We start from the raw sequence: 18,776 nt of genomic DNA, 5'->3' as shown, positions 1-18,776 counted from the left end.
GACATCCTCTACTGCCTCTACTCACAGCTATTTTCTTAGGTTGAACCTTACCAATGGCTTTCTTGAGACCCATGGCAAGATATATAATGGCAACTTTTATGCTCAAATGGCCAAAAAACCGATAAAAAACTATAAATCCTTGTGAAGAATTCAGGTGGGATAGTCACTGGACATGAGACACTGGTAAACTGAGGCGCGATCGCCATGCCACCACGCGCCAGGCGGCCTGTACACGTATCAACAAACTCGCGTCCCGAGGTAACCCTCGCCTTCCAAGACATATTTTTGAAGTAAATCCTGCTCGTCTTCCGAAAAACTCGCATACAGGGACACAGGGGGAGCCGGTGGCCTAGCAGACAGCACGCTGGGCACATGATCCTGTGGCCCCAGGATCGATCCCGAGCGCCGACGAGAAACACTGGGCAGAGTTTCTTTCACCCTAATGCCCCTGTTACCTAGCAGTAAATAGGTACCTGGGAGTTAGTCAGCTGTCACGGGCTGCTTCCTGGTGTGTGTGTGTGTGTGGTGTGGAAAAAAAGTAGTAGTAGAAACAGTTGATTGACAGTTGAGAGGCGGGTCGAAAGAGCAAAGGTCAACCCCCGCGATCACAAATAGGTCAATACACACAAACCTTTTTTGGTTGAGCCTGTACATCAGTTGATTAAGAGCTGAGAGGCGGGACCAAAGAACCGAAGCTCAACTCCCCCCAAAGCCGCAACCATTATGAATGCATATTACGTTAACAATTAGTGAGTACATATAAAATATATAATATACATGTATATTATTTTTAATATGGCTTTGAAGTATGGTGTAGTGGATACAGCGTGCAACTGCCACCTTGTTGGCCAGTGTTCAAGTCCCCAGGTGGGTTGAGTGTCTAAAAAGTTATAAACTTCAGCTAGTGGTTTATAGGCTAGTCTGTGCATATATATATATATATATATATATATATATATATATATATATATATATATATATATATATATATATATATATATATATATATATATATATATATATATATATATATATATATATATATATATATATATATATATATATATATATATATATATATATATATATATATATATATATATATATATATATATATATATATATATATATATATATATATATATATATATATATATATATATATATATATATATATATATATATATATATATATATATATATATATATATATATATATATATATATATATATATATATATATATATATATATATATATATATATATATATATATATATATATATATATATATATATATATATATATATATATATATATATATATATATATATATATATATATATATATATATATATATATATATATATATATACACAATTTTATATTTACAAGAGGCCATAGATTTAAACTAGCTAAACACAGATGCCGAAGAAATATAAGAAAATTCACCTTCGCAAATAGAGTGGTAGACGGTTGGAACAAGTTAAGTGAGAAGGTGGTGGAGGCCAAGACCGTCAGTAGTTTCAAAGCGTTATATGACAAAGAGTGCTGGGAAGACGGGACACCACGAGCGTAGCTCTCATCCTGTAACTACACTTAGGTAATTACACTTAGGTAATTACTCGCATTCCGAGGTACCACTGTAATATAACATAGCACTTATGAAACTGGAAACAGAAATATGGAAAATTTATAGTACATAGTAAAAAAGGTGTGATGAATGTATAATTATGCATACAATAAAAGTTAGGAATCAGGTAAATACCTGGTTCATAACATCCCTCCTCCTCTCAGAAAAAAAAAATGAAATAATTGATGATTAATTTCATTTCTGGGGGGAGCCCCGTCGGCTCCCCGGAGCTATCCCAGGCTGATATGCTAATGTCAGACTTTGGCATCAGTCATGTGTATGGAGTTCTTAGGCCTACCGGGGACCACGGCCAGAACCGGGCCCCCTCAGAGAGGCAAGGGGAGCAATGGCCTATAGAAGCCCCCGTGTAGTTGGAAGCATTCTATGTCTGCCATCGACCGGAACAGGCACCCAGAAAGGTAAGCGCCCCAAAACAAACCCCTATTCTGGTTAAAATTGCTACCTAATACCGAACTAGTGGATAGAACTCCCCAACCGAAAACAAGCAAATTAGTGTGACGTCACACACTGCCGCGCCGCTGTCTGCGCAGCTCCCCCCTCCCCGGGAGGGGGAAGGGGGAGCCCCAGACCCCCCGCGCCGGCTACCCACACCTCAGTTCTTGAGGCTGATGCTATAGGCGATGGTCGTGTGCTCTGGCTCCGGTGTCGCTACTGCACTGTGCTTTGAGTGTGGTGTTAGTTTTGTGGGTGCGAGAGCCAGGAGTTATCTTCAGTACTCGGGCTGCATGCGCCTAGGGCTGCCTTCCCTAGGTGCCCTGTAAGTACTGCCCTTGGGGCTTGGGGCCACCTTCCACAGGCTCCTCGGGGTCTGCCTCTGCTGGTCCGTTTTACCTTTCGGTTTTTCGGCCGCCTGTTGGGCTCTTGGGTGTTCTGTTCTCCCTTGTTACCGGCAGGTAAGAGGCAGTTTGCACTGGTAGGGGCGCAGGGTGCTGCTCAGCTTGTACTTCCCGACATCGCGGCCGGCTCTGTTCCTTGGGGTTCGCTGTCCTCTTGCGGGGTTTTGTTTTTCTTTTTGTTTTTGCCTGGTGGGGGGTTCTGTCATTTTATTCAGTTTGTTTTTGCCCTTCCACTGTTCTCCTCGGTGGCGCCCCCTGCTAGGTCCCCGTGAGTGTACACGTCCCTGGGGTTCAGCTTTAGAAGTTTGCTTGGTAGTTTTGGGCGCCGGTTTGCAGCACCCTGCCTGGGACTACCTGAGCGCGAGTCCTCTTAAAGTAAACGCTCAGGACCCTGGGAATCCCCTAGGGGGCGCGTGGGTCCGATGGATGTGACCCCGGAGTCCCCACTCGCTGTTTGCGAGTTTGAGGGTTGCTCGGTCCCCTTGTCTCAGGGTGACCCTCATTGTTTTTGCCTCTGCCACGCTGCCTGTTGGGTCGGTGATACTTTCGACCCTGAGTCCTGTGAGTGTTGCTGCTTGCTTGTGACTCAATTTACCCAATCCTCTGATGATTCTATTCGGGTACAGGCGGCATGTGCGTTGCAGTCTAGGTTTCGTCTGTTGCAACGCGCTCGGTTGGTTGCTTCCCCGGATGCCCCGGGGCTGCCCCGCTTTGCTTTTCGAGACCCGGACTTGGGGGTGGGGGTCGCTTCGATCCTGGTTCAGTCCGCACCTCCTCGTCCTTCCCCTTCTGTTCGTTCTGGTCCCCCGCCCCTGCTTCTGGCCCCGAAGCGTCTGAGGGTTTCGGGGTCGGAGCAGGGGTTATTTGATCTCGAGACTCGGGCAGCTTCGGGGGTTGCCCCTTCCGGGGGGGCGGCAGAGGCATTCGAGTCTTGTCTCCCGGCCGAAGCTTCAGGGTCTGACCAGTGGGCCCCCCTTCCTCCAGCTTTTCCGGCTGCTCCGTCCTTGTCTTGTGGGGTCGGGGCTTGGGGAGAGGACTCGGCCTCGGGTCCTGTGGTGACGGACCTCGAGGCTGGGGAGGGGCTGACTTGGGGGCCTTGGGCCCCGCTGGACCCCGCCTGGGTTTTTCTTCCCACTGAGCGGGGCTTATTGTTACAAGGAGTGGGGTTTTCTTTCCCCCCCTCTGCGTACGAGTTGGATTTGGTGTCGGCCCCTCCCCGGGTACGGTTCCGTGTTCCCCCGGGTACGTCGGTTCCGTCCTTCCGGAGGTTTTCGGCTTATCGCATCCAACCTGGTGTGGTGCGAGCGGCCTTTGCAGCTTACCTCCTGCGTGACCCGGATTATGCCTCGGAAATGGATCCGTCCACGTTCAGGTTTGGGACTTCGTTCCCTTTCTGGCTCCGTTACGAGGTTCCGGAGTCATCCTGGCTAGCAGACTGCCCCTTGTTTGGTCTGGATTCCTGGCATTCCTTCTGTCGTTCCCGCACGCTGGAGTGGCGGGAAGCTTCCACGGTGCTTCAGGTTTTCCTGGGGGGTGAACTTGAGTACCTGAATGAGTGCTTGTTTGCCCCTGCCCTTCCCCGCGATGTGGGCGTTATTCAGCTCCATGTGCAGGTTCCCTCCCTTTCGGCGGCGCTCGTGGCGGAGGACTTGCGCGCTCGGGGCCTTTTGTGTTCGGCCTTGCGGTTCTTTTCCCTCCTGGAGCTGTCTTCAGATTGGCTCGTGGAGGATGTGGGGACGCTTGGGTCCGTCCCGGGGTCCGGCACTTTGTCCTCGGCTGCGCGTTCGTCGGCTGCCTTGTTGAAGCTGTTCACGCCGATTTTGCGGGATGCGGTTTCCCTGTTCTATGCTTCCCGTCTCGCGTGTCGGCAGGCGGTGCTGGGTTCCTCCGTGGAATCTGCTTGGGCTCTGGCTCTTAGGCGTTCTTCACCTTTTTGTCCTCTCCTGTTTGGGGAGTCGGCCGTGGCGCAGTTTATTCAGGCTGCGTCGGCGGCTTGTCGTCCGATGTCGGACTTGTTGGTTTTCCGGGGGTCCCGGGGTGGGTCTTCCCGGAAAGGTCGTGCCAGGGCTCGGGGTTCCTCTCGTCGTGGTAGGCCTCTGGTGTCAGGTTTGGGGTTGGCTCCTCCTGCGGACCCTCCCTCGTCTGGTCGGCGCGGTGTTCGCGCTGTGCGGGGTTCTGGGTCTCGTAAGGGTCGCCGGCCCTTTCACGGTTTGCCCCTTTGACGGGGCGATGGGGGGGCGGCTTGCGCTGTTCGCCCGCGCCTGGTCCCACGATTCGTGGGCCTTTCGGGTCGTGTCTCGCGGCCTGCGGTGGCGTTGGGTGGCCCCTCCCCCCTTTGGGGGGTCGGGGCTGGCGGGGCAGGCTTCTTCCCCTGCGCTCTGTCGAGTAGTCTTGGAGTGGGTACGCTTGGGCGTCGTCGAAACGACGTCGTCCCTCAGATGGGTTTCCCGTCTGTTTCCGGTTCCGAAACGGGACTGCGCGGACCTGCGGTTCATTCTGGACTTGTCCCGTCTGAACCCCTGGGTTCATTGCCCCTCCTTTCGGATGACTACGCTGTCTCAGGTTCGGCTCCTCTTGGAGCCGGGTGCTTGGATGGTGTCCCTGGACCTCCGGGACGCTTATTGGCATGTCCCGATTCATCCGCGGTTCAGGGACTGGCTCGGTTTTGTAGTGGGGCGTCTGAGTTACCGCTTTCGTTGTCTCCCGTTCGGGTTGAACCTGGCACCTCGCGTGTTCACACGCCTTACACGGGTTGTGGTGGCTCGTTTGCGTCTCCTAGGTGTTCGGGTGTTGGCCTACCTCGACGACTGGCTGGTTTGGGCTCCCAGCCAGTCAGCTTGCTTGCTAGCCAGGGATTTGGTTCTTTCCCAGCTCGCCGGGTTCGGGTTCTTGGTGAACTGGAGGAAGTCCCATCTGGTTCCCTCTCAGGTTCGGACTTGGCTGGGTCTCGTGTGGGACTCTCGGACCGCCTCCTTGTCTCTCCCTCCGGAGTCTCTCCTGCGGCTGCGGTCCCGCCTTCGTCTGTTTCTGGAGGGTCCTCGGGTCACCCGGCGGTTGCTCGAGGGGCTGTGCGGGAGCCTGAACTTTGCGATGGTGGTCTACCCGCCGGGTCGGGTTTGGCTTCGACGGCTGTTCTGGTTCCTTCGGGGTTCCCCCTTCCGCCTCTCTCGCGATCGCAGAGTTCGACCCCCGGAGGACTTGCGTCGGTTGCTGCGTCACCGGCTTCCTCTTCGGGTTTTTCGGGGTTCAGTGCCTTGGCGCCTACCCGAGCCCTCGCTCGATGTGTACACGGATGCGTCGTCTCTCGGCTGGGGTTTTGTGACCAGTGCTCACCAGGCTGGCCAGGGGCGTTGGGATCCGTCCTTCCGTCGAGCTCACAGTACGGTGCGGGAGTTCGCGGCAGTGTGGTTTGCTCTGGGGAGGATTCGGGTGGCCCGCGGATCGACGATTCAGCTCCATTCGGACTGCTCTCCGGTGGTTCATTGCCTGAACCGCGGGGGTTCGATGCGGTCCTTGTCTCTTTGGGGTTGGTCGCTTCGGGTGACTCGTCTGCTGAGTTCTCGGGGTTTGGCTCTCCTGGCGGTTCACGTACGGGGCGTGTCCAACGTCTTGGACGACGCCCTGTCTCGCTTCGTTCCCCTCTCCACGGAGTGGACGGTCGACGACGAGTCCTTCCGTTGGCTTTGCCAGACGTTCGGGCGCCCCGAGGTGGACCTCTTCGCGTCGGCGTGCTCGCGGCGTCTTCCCGTTTATGCGGCGCCCTTCCCCGATTGCGAGGCCGTCGGGGTCGATGCCTTTCGGCTCGACTGGTCGAGGTGGGGGTTCCTGTACCTCTTTCCCCCTGTTCGGCTGTTGCTCCAGGTCCTGACTCGCCTAGAGACTTACCGGGGGAGAGTTGTCCTTCTGGCCCCTTGGTGGCCGGCCCAGCCTTGGTTTCAGGCGCTGGTTGCTCGGTGTCCGAACCCGAGGGTTTTCCCGCGGCTCCGCCTCTTTCAGCAGATCGGGCCGGTACGTCACGTAGCTGGTTCGATCTTCTCCTCGAGTCTTCGCGTATGGTTTTTTTGACTCGAGTCTATCATCATCTCTATGGTGATCAGGTGGCCTCCTTGTTGGTGTCCCACCTGAGGGCTTCTTCTCGGCGGCAGTATGAAGTTTCCTGGCGGTCCTTCCGTTTCTTTTTGCGTCTTCGTCGTGTTAGCTCCTTGTCTGTTCGGGTGGTCTTGTCCTTCCTCTCGTGGTTGTTTCAGGACCGTCATCTTATGCCTAACACTGTCGCTTCGTATCGTGCGGCGCTGGCGGAGCCGCTTCAGCTTGCTTTCGGTATCGATGTTACGTCTGCGCCGTTTCGCAAGCTGTCTCGTGCATTGTTTCACCTCCGGCCTGCTCATGCGTCGCCTGAGCCGTCCTGGTCTTTGGACAGAGTGCTCGCTTTCCTTTCATCTCCTCGTTTCGTTGTGGCCCCTTCGGTCCAGGATTGTTTTTCCAAGGCACTTTTCTTGTTGGCTTTGGCCTCTGGGGGTCGGGTGGGGGAGCTTCATGCACTCCTCCGGCGCAGGGGTTTCTGCTCTTTTGGTCGTGGTGATAGTTTTGTTCGTTTGCAGCCGTCTCCTTCTTTTCTGGCGAAGAATGAGACTGCTGCGTTCCGGAGGGGTCCATGGGTGGTCGATGCTTGGTTGGTCAGGCCGGGGGTGCATCATGTTTTGTGTCCGGTTGCGGCGCTTCGCCGTTATTTGCGCGCCACAGCTTCTGTGTCCGGGGACGCGCTGTGGGCTGATCCGGTTTCCCTTCTTCCCTGTTCGCGGGTTCGGGTCTCTCAGGTCGTCCGCAGGGTTATTAGGTCTAGCCAGCCTGCGGTCTATCCCCGTGCCCATGACGTTCGTAAGTTCGCGGCTCTTGCTGCCGTCTTTGGGAATATGTCTTGGTCTGATATTCGGGCGCGGGGATTTTGGCGGTCGAACAGGGTCCTGGCTGCTCGTTACCTTGTGAATGTCCCTGGGCCTCGTCGGGCCTGTGTTGCTTTGGGTCGGCGGTTGCAGCCAGTTGTCTCGGCTTCGAGTTGAGGGGTGAGCGACGACCGCCTCCCGGGTAAGTCCCTCTTTTTCTGTCTGTGGGTAGTTAGCTCCGGGGAGCCGACGGGGCTCCCCCCAGAAAACCAGCGTTGAATGTAATGAAACGCCATTTTCTGGGTGAGTCCCGGAGGCTCCCCGGCATCCCTCCCTCCCTCCGGTCGGCGTTTTTTTTGCGTTTTTGACATCCAGCCTCAAGAACTGAGGTGTGGGTAGCCGGCGCAGGGGGTCTGGGGCTCCCCCTTCCCCCTCCCGGGGAGGGGGGAGCTGCGCAGACAGCGGCGCGGCAGTGTGTGACGTCACACTAATTTGCTTGTTTTCGGTTGGGGAGTTCTATCCACTAGTTCGGTATTAGGTAGCAATTTTAACCAGAATAGGGGTTTGTTTTGGGGCGCTTACCTTTCTGGGTGCCTGTTCCGGTCGATGGCAGACATAGAATGCTTCCAACTACACGGGGGCTTCTATAGGCCATTGCTCCCCTTGCCTCTCTGAGGGGGCCCGGTTCTGGCCGTGGTCCCCGGTAGGCCTAAGAACTCCATACACATGACTGATGCCAAAGTCTGACATTAGCATATCAGCCTGGGATAGCTCCGGGGAGCCTCCGGGACTCACCCAGAAAATGGCGTTTCATTACATTCAACGCTGGTTTTTTTCGAAAGGTAAGTACAGAATTTAGTACCTAAATTTACCAACCAAAACGAAAAATAAATTGTTGACAATGAACTTCATAAGTATGACAGTACAACCTGGAAAACAACACAAAGAAGCATGTGACAACTGAAATGCAAATGAAAACATATACTTGGGAACAACATGCACTAAATCAGGAATATATTATTTTACAGGATACATCTTGCAAGAAAAGAAGCACAATTTGAATCTTAGATTCTGCAATGGTAATGAGTTAACTCCAGCAGAATGGAATAATTGGATACTGAAATAATTCAAAGTTCATAATTTGACATAAACACCGTTCTCATGAGAACACTCACCAATCGCTGTGACAATTATACACCACCTTGGCTCTGGGAATAAGGACTACTCATGAACTTAACACAAGCTCTGTAAACTACACTTGCAGTAAAAATATGTGCCAGATGCAAAATAAGAGACTGCTCTAGAATTCCAAACATTTGCTTCAGGAAATCTGGTAGTACAACTCATTGGAATATAATCTCTATTCACAGCATTAGTTCTGGGCAGAGGTGACACATAGTCTATGACTACAAGGGAGAATGGCTCCTGTGGAACAACAGAGGTTGCAATAAAACCCCAAGAACAATGTGACTAAATTTACCCAATATTAAACAGTTCGTATCATCTTTTGCAGATGACACAAAAATCAGCATGAAAATTACCTCTGTTGAAAACATTGAAAAACTACAAGCAGATATTAATGAAGTTTCTGTGGGGAGTATCTGTTTACATTGGGAGTTCAGGTCATTTTCGAATCTGCAAGTCTCGGAGGCTGCCAACTGTAGTTTGCTTTGACTCGCCGGCTTTCTGGATGCCTTCCTTGGCAGTGGCATAAATTACTAACTTGATATCTAAAGGCCATTGCTCCCTGCATCTCTGTGAGGGGACTAGGTTCTGGCACTGGGTCTCCAGTTGGCCATAGAACTGCATGACTGATCGCACCTAGTAGTTGGCACGTTCATAGGAGATGGTAGCTTTAGAGAGCCATCGGGGCTCACCCAGTAATTGGCATTTCATTACATTCAATACTGGAGTTTCTCCTGTACAGTGCTGGAGTTAAACTTTTGGGTTGCTCACAAATAGAGTTGTAGGCTGATCCCCACCCACTTCATAAGGGAAATTTTCCGGTTTATTGAGATTATCACAGGAGCCTGGAGTATCAATTGTGACCCTCTGGTACCAGTGTTGTATGCCTTTGGTAGCCAGAGGTGCCGCCCAGAAAAGGCATTTCATTACACCACTATATTTATTCTCTGCTCTGACATCACATCTTTCTGCTTACAGTGGCAAAGAGGAGATCACTTTTTGATGATAGTCATGACCGAGAAATCCAAGAATTAACAGGAATCATTCGGCATGATTTGACGTCGCTCACCAAACAACTTGGCGATCTCCGTAATCGCTCTCGCATTGCCTCTTCAACTGGCAATAATGCTCACCTCCAGAAACACTCTTCAAACTTAGTAGGATCATTACAGAGCAAGGTTGCATCTATAACTCAAATGTTCAAGGATGTTCTGGAGGTTCGAACAGAGGTTAGTAAGACGTACCCCATTTATGTTTGCTTGGTATGACTGTACTCTTGTTAGACTTCCTTATCAATATGCTGTTTTGTCAACTTTCAACAATATGTATAATTATTTCACTATCTGTAGCAAAAAATAATTAAGAATTCATTATTTGTTGAGAAAACCTAAATGTCAATATGAGCACTTGTATTGTTGCATTGTAGTCGATTCATCACTGACTTGAGCGTGATATTCAGCATTCTCTTTCTTCGCTGTTTTTGGTCCTCTCAAATTCTCATATCTTTACCATTAATTTATCCCTTGCACCCCCCCAAGTTAAAAATATAATACCAAATGAGGGCTTAATCGACTACACAGGTTTATCACTTACCTTACCAGATGAGTAGTCTAGTGAAATATCTTCATAATAACCCTAAAGCCCTTTTAATTAAGTACAAATCCTTTGTTCCGGTCTGTGATGAGGCCTCGGGCTTACCGCTTCCGAATTCTCCTTTGGTCTGCCTTTGGCTCCATGCATTTTCCTGTACAGTACAACCTCGATTCAACGTACTATATGGGACCACCCCCAGTTCGTTGGAGCGTTGGATTCGTTGCAAGAGGTGACCTTCAAGAGGCGTTTGCGTCAGTGTCTTTTTTTTTTCTTGTACACAATAAAAATGCATTGTATCATATTACTTACTGTACCTATATTTTACTACTCTACTAAAAATACTGTAATTCATGTATTTACCTTATTGTTGGAGTTATTTTCATCTTGAAGTCTTGTGAAGTTGTGAATGCTCTACAGTAAATAGGTACTGCAGTGCATTAAGCCGTTAGCACTGTATTATTAAAAGTGGTTTTGCTGTATGTTGAGTACTACAATACAGCTCTTGAAAACTATTGTACATTAGAATTATTGCAACTTTAATTTTAACACTATGTACACACTTAAATTTAACACTTATTCTAATTGTTCACTTCACACACGATGTTTTTAGATGTTTGCATCAGCTTTGCTGGTGCTCGCTGCTGCTGTGTTGGCTTCAGCTGCTTTTGTGCTGGTGCTGGGTACAGCTGTGCTGGTGCTGGGAACGGCTGTGCTGGTGCTGGGTACAGCTGTGCTGGTGCTGGGTACGGCTGTGCTGGTGCTGGGTACAGCTGTGCTGGTGCTGGGTACGGCTGTGCTGGTGCTGGGTACGGCTGTGCTGATTGATTTGCTGCTAGTTCGTGAAAAATATTGACTCATTTTCATTTGTTTCCTTCTTTGTGTCATGTCCTTGAGACAAATATCTTTCATCGTCCTTAGGTGTTGATAAAAGCCTGGTAGCTCTGGATTGTCAGTTTGTGAAACAATATCAAGGAGTTTTTCAACATAGAACAATGCGTTAGCACACGTAGCAGATTGTAAACTGCTATCATTCTCATCCTCATCTTCCTTTCCGTCGTCGTCAACAGTGCCAGTAACATTTTGTATAATCTCATCATCTGTTAAATGACCAATGGGTGGATCGACTGCATCAATATCTAACCACTCCTCCACATCGTTCAGCGTCAACTCCGTCTCACCAGCGGCACGCAGTTCTTGATAAATATCATTTGAAAATCCTTCAAAATCCATTTCTTCCTCAGTCACTTCATCAGCATGATCAAGCAACAGGAGTTTTTTCCAACAATTTCTTAATGTTGACTCTTGAACTTCATCCCAAACTTTAGCCCAGTTGTAAATGCCTTCCTTAATTGAGTATTTTTGGTAACGTTCCAGTGTTGCTTGACCTCGCGAATCGGTTCCTTGTCTTTTGTCTTCATCTGACTCAAACACCACCATGATTTCTTTATTCATTTCTCATTTGTAGAGCCTTTTCATTGCATATATAACACCCATATCCATTGGCTGGATCAGAGAGGTGGTATTGGGAGGCAAGGCCATACATTTGATGCGTCCATCATGTGACGTTAATTTGTCGAGCCCTACATGAGCTGGGGCATTGTCAACCAAGAGTAATGCCTTGACATCATTCCGTCTCACTCCACACTTCTTTATCTGAAAATCTCTAACTTCTTTGCAAAAATGATTTTTGAACCAGTCTACAAAAATATCTCCAGTAAACCAAGCTGTTTTAGAGCTGTAGTAGACCACAGGTAGCTTGTTCATTAAATTTTTCAAAGCACGTGGGTTTTTTGACTTCCCCACAATGGCGGACTTTGTTCTGTGACTTCCGTCTGCATTTGCACACAGCATGGCAGAAACTTTTTCTTTGTTTACCTTACGGCCAGGAACACTCTCATCTAGCCTAGATGCCAAAGTGTTGTTCTGCAAGCATTTCCAATTAAAGCCTGTTTCATCGGCATTGTATACCTGAAAACGCCTTAGATCATTTGTTATTATGTAATCATTTAATTTACGCTTAAATGGCTCGACTGAATCCGTATCTGCACTTAACGATTCTCCACAAACTTTCCTGTTCTTAATATTATGTCTATTCTTAAATCTTTGCAACCATCCTTCACTTGCTCGAAAATCTGGAATGTTCATCTTTTGTGCAAATTTATCGGCTGCTGTCTTAATGGCGTCGCCGCCAAGTGGCATCCCCACAGAGCGCTCCTGGTTAAACCATTTATACACAGCTTCATCCAAATTCGTATTTGCAGAACCTTTTATTGTTTTCCTTTTATTTAATGCACCACTATCACTCGAAGCAAGAAACTTCCTAATATTATCTTTCTGTCTCTTGATATCACACACCGTACTTTTCCCGACATTAAATTCTGCTGCCAGCCTAGTAACAGAGTAGCCACGTTCATGTTTCTCTATCATGTCTAATTTCTGCTCAATGGATAAAAAACTTCTCTTCCTCTTTGCAGATACAGCACGATTAGCAAGCCCTTGAGACATCTTGTTGTATATTAATAAAGCTGTAGTCAAAAAAATGGTAAATTCCACGATTATTCTTTCACTGGCGGACAAACACGTCACTCGCACGCAGACAAATGTAACAGCACTGAGTGCCTACTGTATAAACGCAGACTAGGTCTATACACCCTCCAGTAGGCTGGTGTTTAAGCCAGATCCAGTAACATAAATTTATCTCAAATATTGGATTTACATCATATTATATATTTTTAGGTTATATATTTAGATTAGTAACATTATTAGGATAATAAGAGATATAAAAAACTTATTTTAGACCTGATTTATTAATTTTATTATTTCGAAGCCGTAGTCACTGAACTGTGGCGACGAATTGAAACGAGAAACGCATGGCGTGTGTACAGGGATTAGACCCGTCCACTCGCTCACGCTGGAGTTGTTCCAATAACAAATAATTTCTCAAATAGCAGATGTCTATCATATTACAGTATATTTTCGGTTTTATTTAGTTTAGTTTAATTAGGATAACAAAAAGCTATTAAAGCATTGGTTTTAGAAATGATTTATTAGTCTGAAACTTTCAAAGTCATGGGTCACTGAACTATAACGACACAGACGAAGGAAAACCAAGTGAGGTTTACAGAACAGTATTCCCTTATCTGTCCACCCTCACTCACCTTGTTTTATCACAGAAAATGTCTATAAGGAGATTTTACGACATGTAGCTAGCCAATCACGCTTCAGCCTTTAAATTAATTTACAAAGATACGTCTGCCACAAATCAGTGGGAGGTTGGGAGGGAGGTGGGCAGGCAGAGCTTGTGAGGGAGAGGCAGGGAGGGAGGCAGGCACGGAGGGAGATAGGCACGGAGGGAGGCAGGCACGGAGGGAGATAGGCACGGAGGGAGGCAGGCAGAGCTTGGGAGGGAGGCAGGGAAGGAGAGGATGGAGATGGATTGATGGTAGGATGGAGGGAGGGATGGAAGGATGGATGATTTGAGGGTGTGTGTATGGGCTATAGGGGTGGGGGTGGGGGGGGGAGGTGTGTCGGTGGTGGTGAAGGGACCGACTCGCTGATAACCCTAACTCTGACCCAGTTAACTTTTTTTTAACTTGATTTGTTTCTTCAATTCTGGATGGATGGAGGGAGAAAGGGGATGGAGGGAGGGGATGGATGGAGGGGGGGATGGATGGATGGATGGAGGGGATGGATGGATGGAGGGAGGGGATGGATGGATGGATGGATGGAGGGAGGGGATGGATGGATGGATGGAGGGAGGGGATGGATGGATGGATGGATGGAGGGGGGATGGATGGAGGGAGGGGATGGATGGATGGATGGAGGGAGGTTATGGATGGATGGATGGATGGAGGGGGGATGGATGGAGGGGATGGATGGATGGATGGAGGGAGGGGATGGATGGATGGATGGAGCGGGGATGGATGGAGGGAGGGGATGGATGGATGGATGGAGGGAGGGAGGGAATGGATGGAGGGAGGGGATGGAGTGGGGATGGATGGAGGGAGGGGATGGATGGATGGAGGGAGGGGATGGATGGATGGGTGGGGGAGGGAGAGAGAGAGAGAGAGAGAGAGAGGGGGGGGAGAGGGAGGGGGGAGGGAGGGATATGAAACAAGCATGGTGTGTGTACAGGGATTAGACCCGTCCACTCACGCTGGAGTTGTTCCAATAACATACAGTAATTTCTCAAAGAGCAGATGTCTATCATGTTACAGCATATTTTCGGTTTTATTTAGTTTAGTTTAATTAGGATAATAAAAAGCTATTAAAACACTGGTTTTAGAAATTATTTATTAATATGAAACTTTCAAAAGTCATGGGTCCCTGAACTATGACGACACACAGACGAAAGTGAGTGAAACCTCACTGTAAAGTGAGGTTTACAGTACAGTATTCTCTTATCTGTCCACCCTCACTCATCTTGTTTCATCACAGAAAATGTCTATAAGGAGATTTTACCACATGTAGCTAGGTAATCACGCTTCATCCTTTAAATTAATGTACAAAGATACGTGTGCCCCAAATCAGTGAACGAAAATCATGGAAACTCAGTTGTTCACTTGTGTGGATCACTCTGGCTGGTGTTTGTGTGGACCATTTTGGCTGGTGTTTGGTTCATATGGTTCACTTGTGTGATCCAACTTCTTATGAAGGAATTATTAATTGTAATCTGTGATAGAATGAGAAAGTTTTCCACCACTCTGTGAACTCTGTCCCAAAATCGTAAGCTTGTGGACCACTTGTGGTCCACATGTGTGGTCCATTTGTGTGGTCTACTTGTGTGATCCACTTGTGTGATCCAACTTGTCATATGAGAGAAATATTATTTGTAATCTGTTATAGAATGGGAAAGTTTTCCACCAGTCTGTGAACTCTGTCTGGACATCGTAACCAAATCCGAACATCCCTCGCTTCGGCGAACCATTGTTCGTCGAACCAGGTGAGTAAATTCGGCCTGAAAAATGTGCGAACTAGCCGGAGATTCGTTGAATCGGGGTACGTTGAATCGAGGTTGTACTGTACTTGGCTTGGGTCACAGTAACCTGTCTTCGTCTCTTGATTGATTGGGTTTTTGGCCTGCCTTGACAACTGGCTGGCAGGCCAAAAGCCCTGGCTAGCAGTTCTCATGTCTGCTAGCCAGGGGTATGGTTCCTCCGGTGTTCGCCGTGATTAGGTTCCTGGTGTCTTGGTGGAAGTCCCAGTTAGTTCTGGCTCAGGTGTGTACTTATTTGGGCCTCGACTGGGCTCTCGGTTGGTATTGCTGTCTCTGCCTCCAGCAGCCTTGTCCTGGCTGCATTGCTGCTGGTTGTTAGTGAGGAGTCGGCCTCACGTTTCTTGGTGGTTGTTCAGGAAGCTGTGCAATTACCTAAGTGTAGTTACAGGATGAGAGCTATGCTTGTGGTGTCCCATCTTCCTAGCACTCTATACAAAAGTTTTTCTTTCATAAACAGGCAATTTGGTGGAAGGTAAAGGTGATTTATCAGAAGGAAGCACTAAGCCAGTACAACTTTATAGCACTTGGAAAGGATATATGATGACAAGGATTTAGGATAGGATGGGGGGGGGAAGGAACGATGTCCAACCACTTGGACTGTTGGGGATTGAACGACGACCCGCAAGAAGCGAGACCGTCGCTCTACCGTTCACTTCGTGATTTAGAAGTGTGTAGGAGCCTTGCCTTGCCCGTCTTGTCCCTGGGCAGCGTTTGACTTCAGGGGTTAAGGTGATTCTTCTGGGGCCTCTCTGTTTGCCACTGCTGTGATCTCTGGGTGTGGACTCTGTTGGTCCTGCATTGATTGCTGGGGTCGCCAGCTTCCTCTTTGGGCTTTTGGGGTTCGGTCCCTTGGCGCATTCTCTGCCAGCACTTAATGATAATCCTGTCTCCGGGGTACCTTGGCTGGGGCTGGGTCATCAGCTATCGTCACACTTACATTTTTTTTCATTTGGGTACAGGAACAGACAGACGACTGCTGACTCCTATTTGCAGGCAAAGAGCTTTCGTTTCTCATTGCTCATGGTAAGCCTTGCCCACTAGTTTTCCCTGGAAAACATTTAACCACCAGGTACCCAGTCACTGCTGGGTGAACAGAGGCAAGCCATGTACCATTGGGCACATGGATATGGATATTTGCAAGAGTTTGTGGTCATGTAGCATGTGCTGTGGTGGGTGCCAATTCCTCCGGACTCTGTTCGGCTCCATTCGGACTATCCCCCCCCCTCCCTCGAGGTTCGTTGAATCGATAGTGGGGGAGGAGGTTTGCTTGGGTCCCTGCCTCTCTGGAACTGGGTTCTCAGGGGGTTGGCTCTGTGCCATTCATGTCTGGGGTACGTCCAATGTCTTTGCTGACTGTCCTTCCCAGTTCCTTCTGTCTCAATGGAATGGTCCATCGACAAGCCTACTTCCTTTGGTTCTGCAAGTTGTTTGGTTCCCTGGACATGGACATCTTCGCATGGGCTTGGTTCTGGTGTCTTCCACTTTACGCGGTGCCGCTTCCCAGTTGCAAGGCCCTCCCAGCAGTCGGGTGGTTTTGTTGGTGTCCCACCTGCAGTCTTCCATTGGGGCGGCAGTGTGTGGTGTGTGTGTAACGTTGGTTACCTACCTACTTTGTGGCAGTTTCAGGGATCACCAGGTCTATGCCACTCCTAGGTGGTTCACCACTCTTTCTTCTTCTTTGCTGTCCTTCGTTTTGTCTGGTTTCTTCTCTCAATGTTTTTTTCTTTTAGCTTCTTATGGTCAGCATCTTAAACCTCCTCTGTCACTTTGTATTCTTTCTTCCTGCAGCTCTGACTTTTCACTGTGGTTTGCATTCGGAGTCGACACTTCTCAGCTCTGTTTCACTGGCTGTTTTTGGTGCTGTTCACCCCCAGCCTGATTTGTGCTTTCTGGGCTGGCTTGGTCTCTGCTCTACATTTCTTATTTTCTCTTTTCTGCTCAGTGTTGATGTCTCTCTTCACTCGGCTTGTTTACGGTTGCTGATTTCCAAGGGTGGTGTTCTCGGACTCTAGTTCTTGGCCTTTCACCCTGTTGGGCTGTTTAATTGTTGCTGCCAGTCCCTTCTTTTCTTGTAGAGATTGGATTGGTTGGCCTACAGAAGGACCCTTGCCTCTTTGGTGGTGTTGGTGCAGCTGGGGACGGGGGCCTTCCTCAGTTCTTGGGTGGCGGTTTCAGCTGTTCCCTTTGTGCCACCAATTTACCGCAGTGGCTGCCTTATGGGTTGCTCTAGTCTCCTGGATTTCCCGGTCCCAGGGTTTTGCTTTTTGGGTTGTCAGCAGTGTTTCCTTGCTTGCCAGCCTGCAGTCTTTCCTCTTACCAGTGGGGTTTAGGGGTTTGCTGTTTTTTGGGTGTCCTCATGTCTGTTCTGGCTGGTTCAGGTGCAGGGATTTTGGTTGTCGTCCATGATGTTGGCAGCCTATGTTTTGAGTGTTCCCGGGCCTCATTACCTCTGTGGCTTTGGGTTGGCTTTCTAGGCCAGCAGTCTTGGAGTTTGTTTTGGTACCTGCGTTGCTCCGTTGTCTCTAGTATGTGCCCATTTCTTCCTTCTCAATATTTAGTTAGCTTCAGAGAACCACAAGGGGGCTCCCCTTCCCCCAGAAAACCAGCATTGAATGTAATGAAACATCAATTTCTGGTTGAGAAATTGAAATTGAAGGCATCGGGTGAACCCCGGTAGCACCTTGACACTCTCCCTCCTTCAGGGAGTTGGATCCTTAAATCATTTGTCGAACTGACAGTGGAGTTGCCTGATAGCCATCGCCTGCTTCCCTTCTTCCCCAAATAAGTGGGGAGGCTGGTTGTACTCACCTAGTTGTGCTTGCGGGGGTTGAGCTTTGTCTCTTTGGTCCCGCTTCTCAACCGTCAATCAACTGGTGTACAGATTCCTGAGCCTACTGGGCTCTTATCATACCTATATTTGAATATTTGAAACTGTGTATGAAGTCAGCCTCCACCATATCACTTCCTAGTGCATTCCATTTATTAACTACTCTGATACTGAAAAAGTTCTTTCTAACGTCTCTGTGGCTCATCTGGGTACTAAGTTTCCACCTGTGTCCCATTGTTTGTGTTCCACCCATGCTGAAGAGTTTGTCTTTGTTCACCCTGTCAATTCCCTTGAGAATTTTGTAGGTGGTTATCATGGCTCCCCTTACTCTTCTGTTTTCCAGGGACATGAGGTTCAGCTCCTTTAGCCTTTCCTTGTAGCTCGTTCCTCTCGGTTCCGGGACGAGTCTGGTGGCATACCGCTGAATCTTTTCTAACTTTGGCTTGTGTTTAACTAGGTATGGATTCCAGGCTGGAGCTGCATATTCCAGGATTGGTCTGACATAAATGGTATACAGGGTCCTGAATGATTCCTTACACAAGTTTCTAAAGGCAGTTCTTATGTTGGCCAACCTAGCATATGCTGCTGCTGATATCCTTTTGATGTGGACCTCTGGGGACAGGTTCGGTGTGATATCAACCACCAGATCTTTCTCTCTATTTGACTCTTGCAGGATTTCACCTCCCAGATGGTGCCTTGTGTTCAGCCTTCTGCTCCCTTTGCCTAATTTCATTACTTTACACTTTCCTGAGTTGAACTTTAGCAGCCATTTTCTAGACCATTCCTCCAGTTTGTCCAGGTCA

The 18,776-nt window shown here is 48.6% G+C and overlaps 1 protein-coding gene across 2 annotated transcripts in view; it reads left to right on the top strand.

Moving 5' to 3' along the window:
- Window positions 1–18,776, top strand: part of Syx5 (syntaxin 5) — a 104,434-nt gene that overhangs the window by 47,499 nt on the left and 38,159 nt on the right. For both annotated transcript variants that reach the window (XM_069308441.1, XM_069308442.1), the window contains exon 5: window positions 9,536–9,786. In XM_069308441.1, coding sequence (XP_069164542.1) covers window positions 9,536–9,786 — 251 coding nt within the window. The remainder of the gene's footprint in view (window positions 1–9,535; window positions 9,787–18,776) is intronic.

Source organism: Procambarus clarkii, chromosome 62 (assembly GCF_040958095.1).
Source record: "Procambarus clarkii isolate CNS0578487 chromosome 62, FALCON_Pclarkii_2.0, whole genome shotgun sequence".
NCBI classification, from domain to species: domain Eukaryota; kingdom Metazoa; phylum Arthropoda; class Malacostraca; order Decapoda; family Cambaridae; genus Procambarus; species Procambarus clarkii.
The sequence above is the reverse complement of the archived record's forward strand: the minus strand, read 5'-3'. Positions and strand labels throughout refer to the sequence as shown.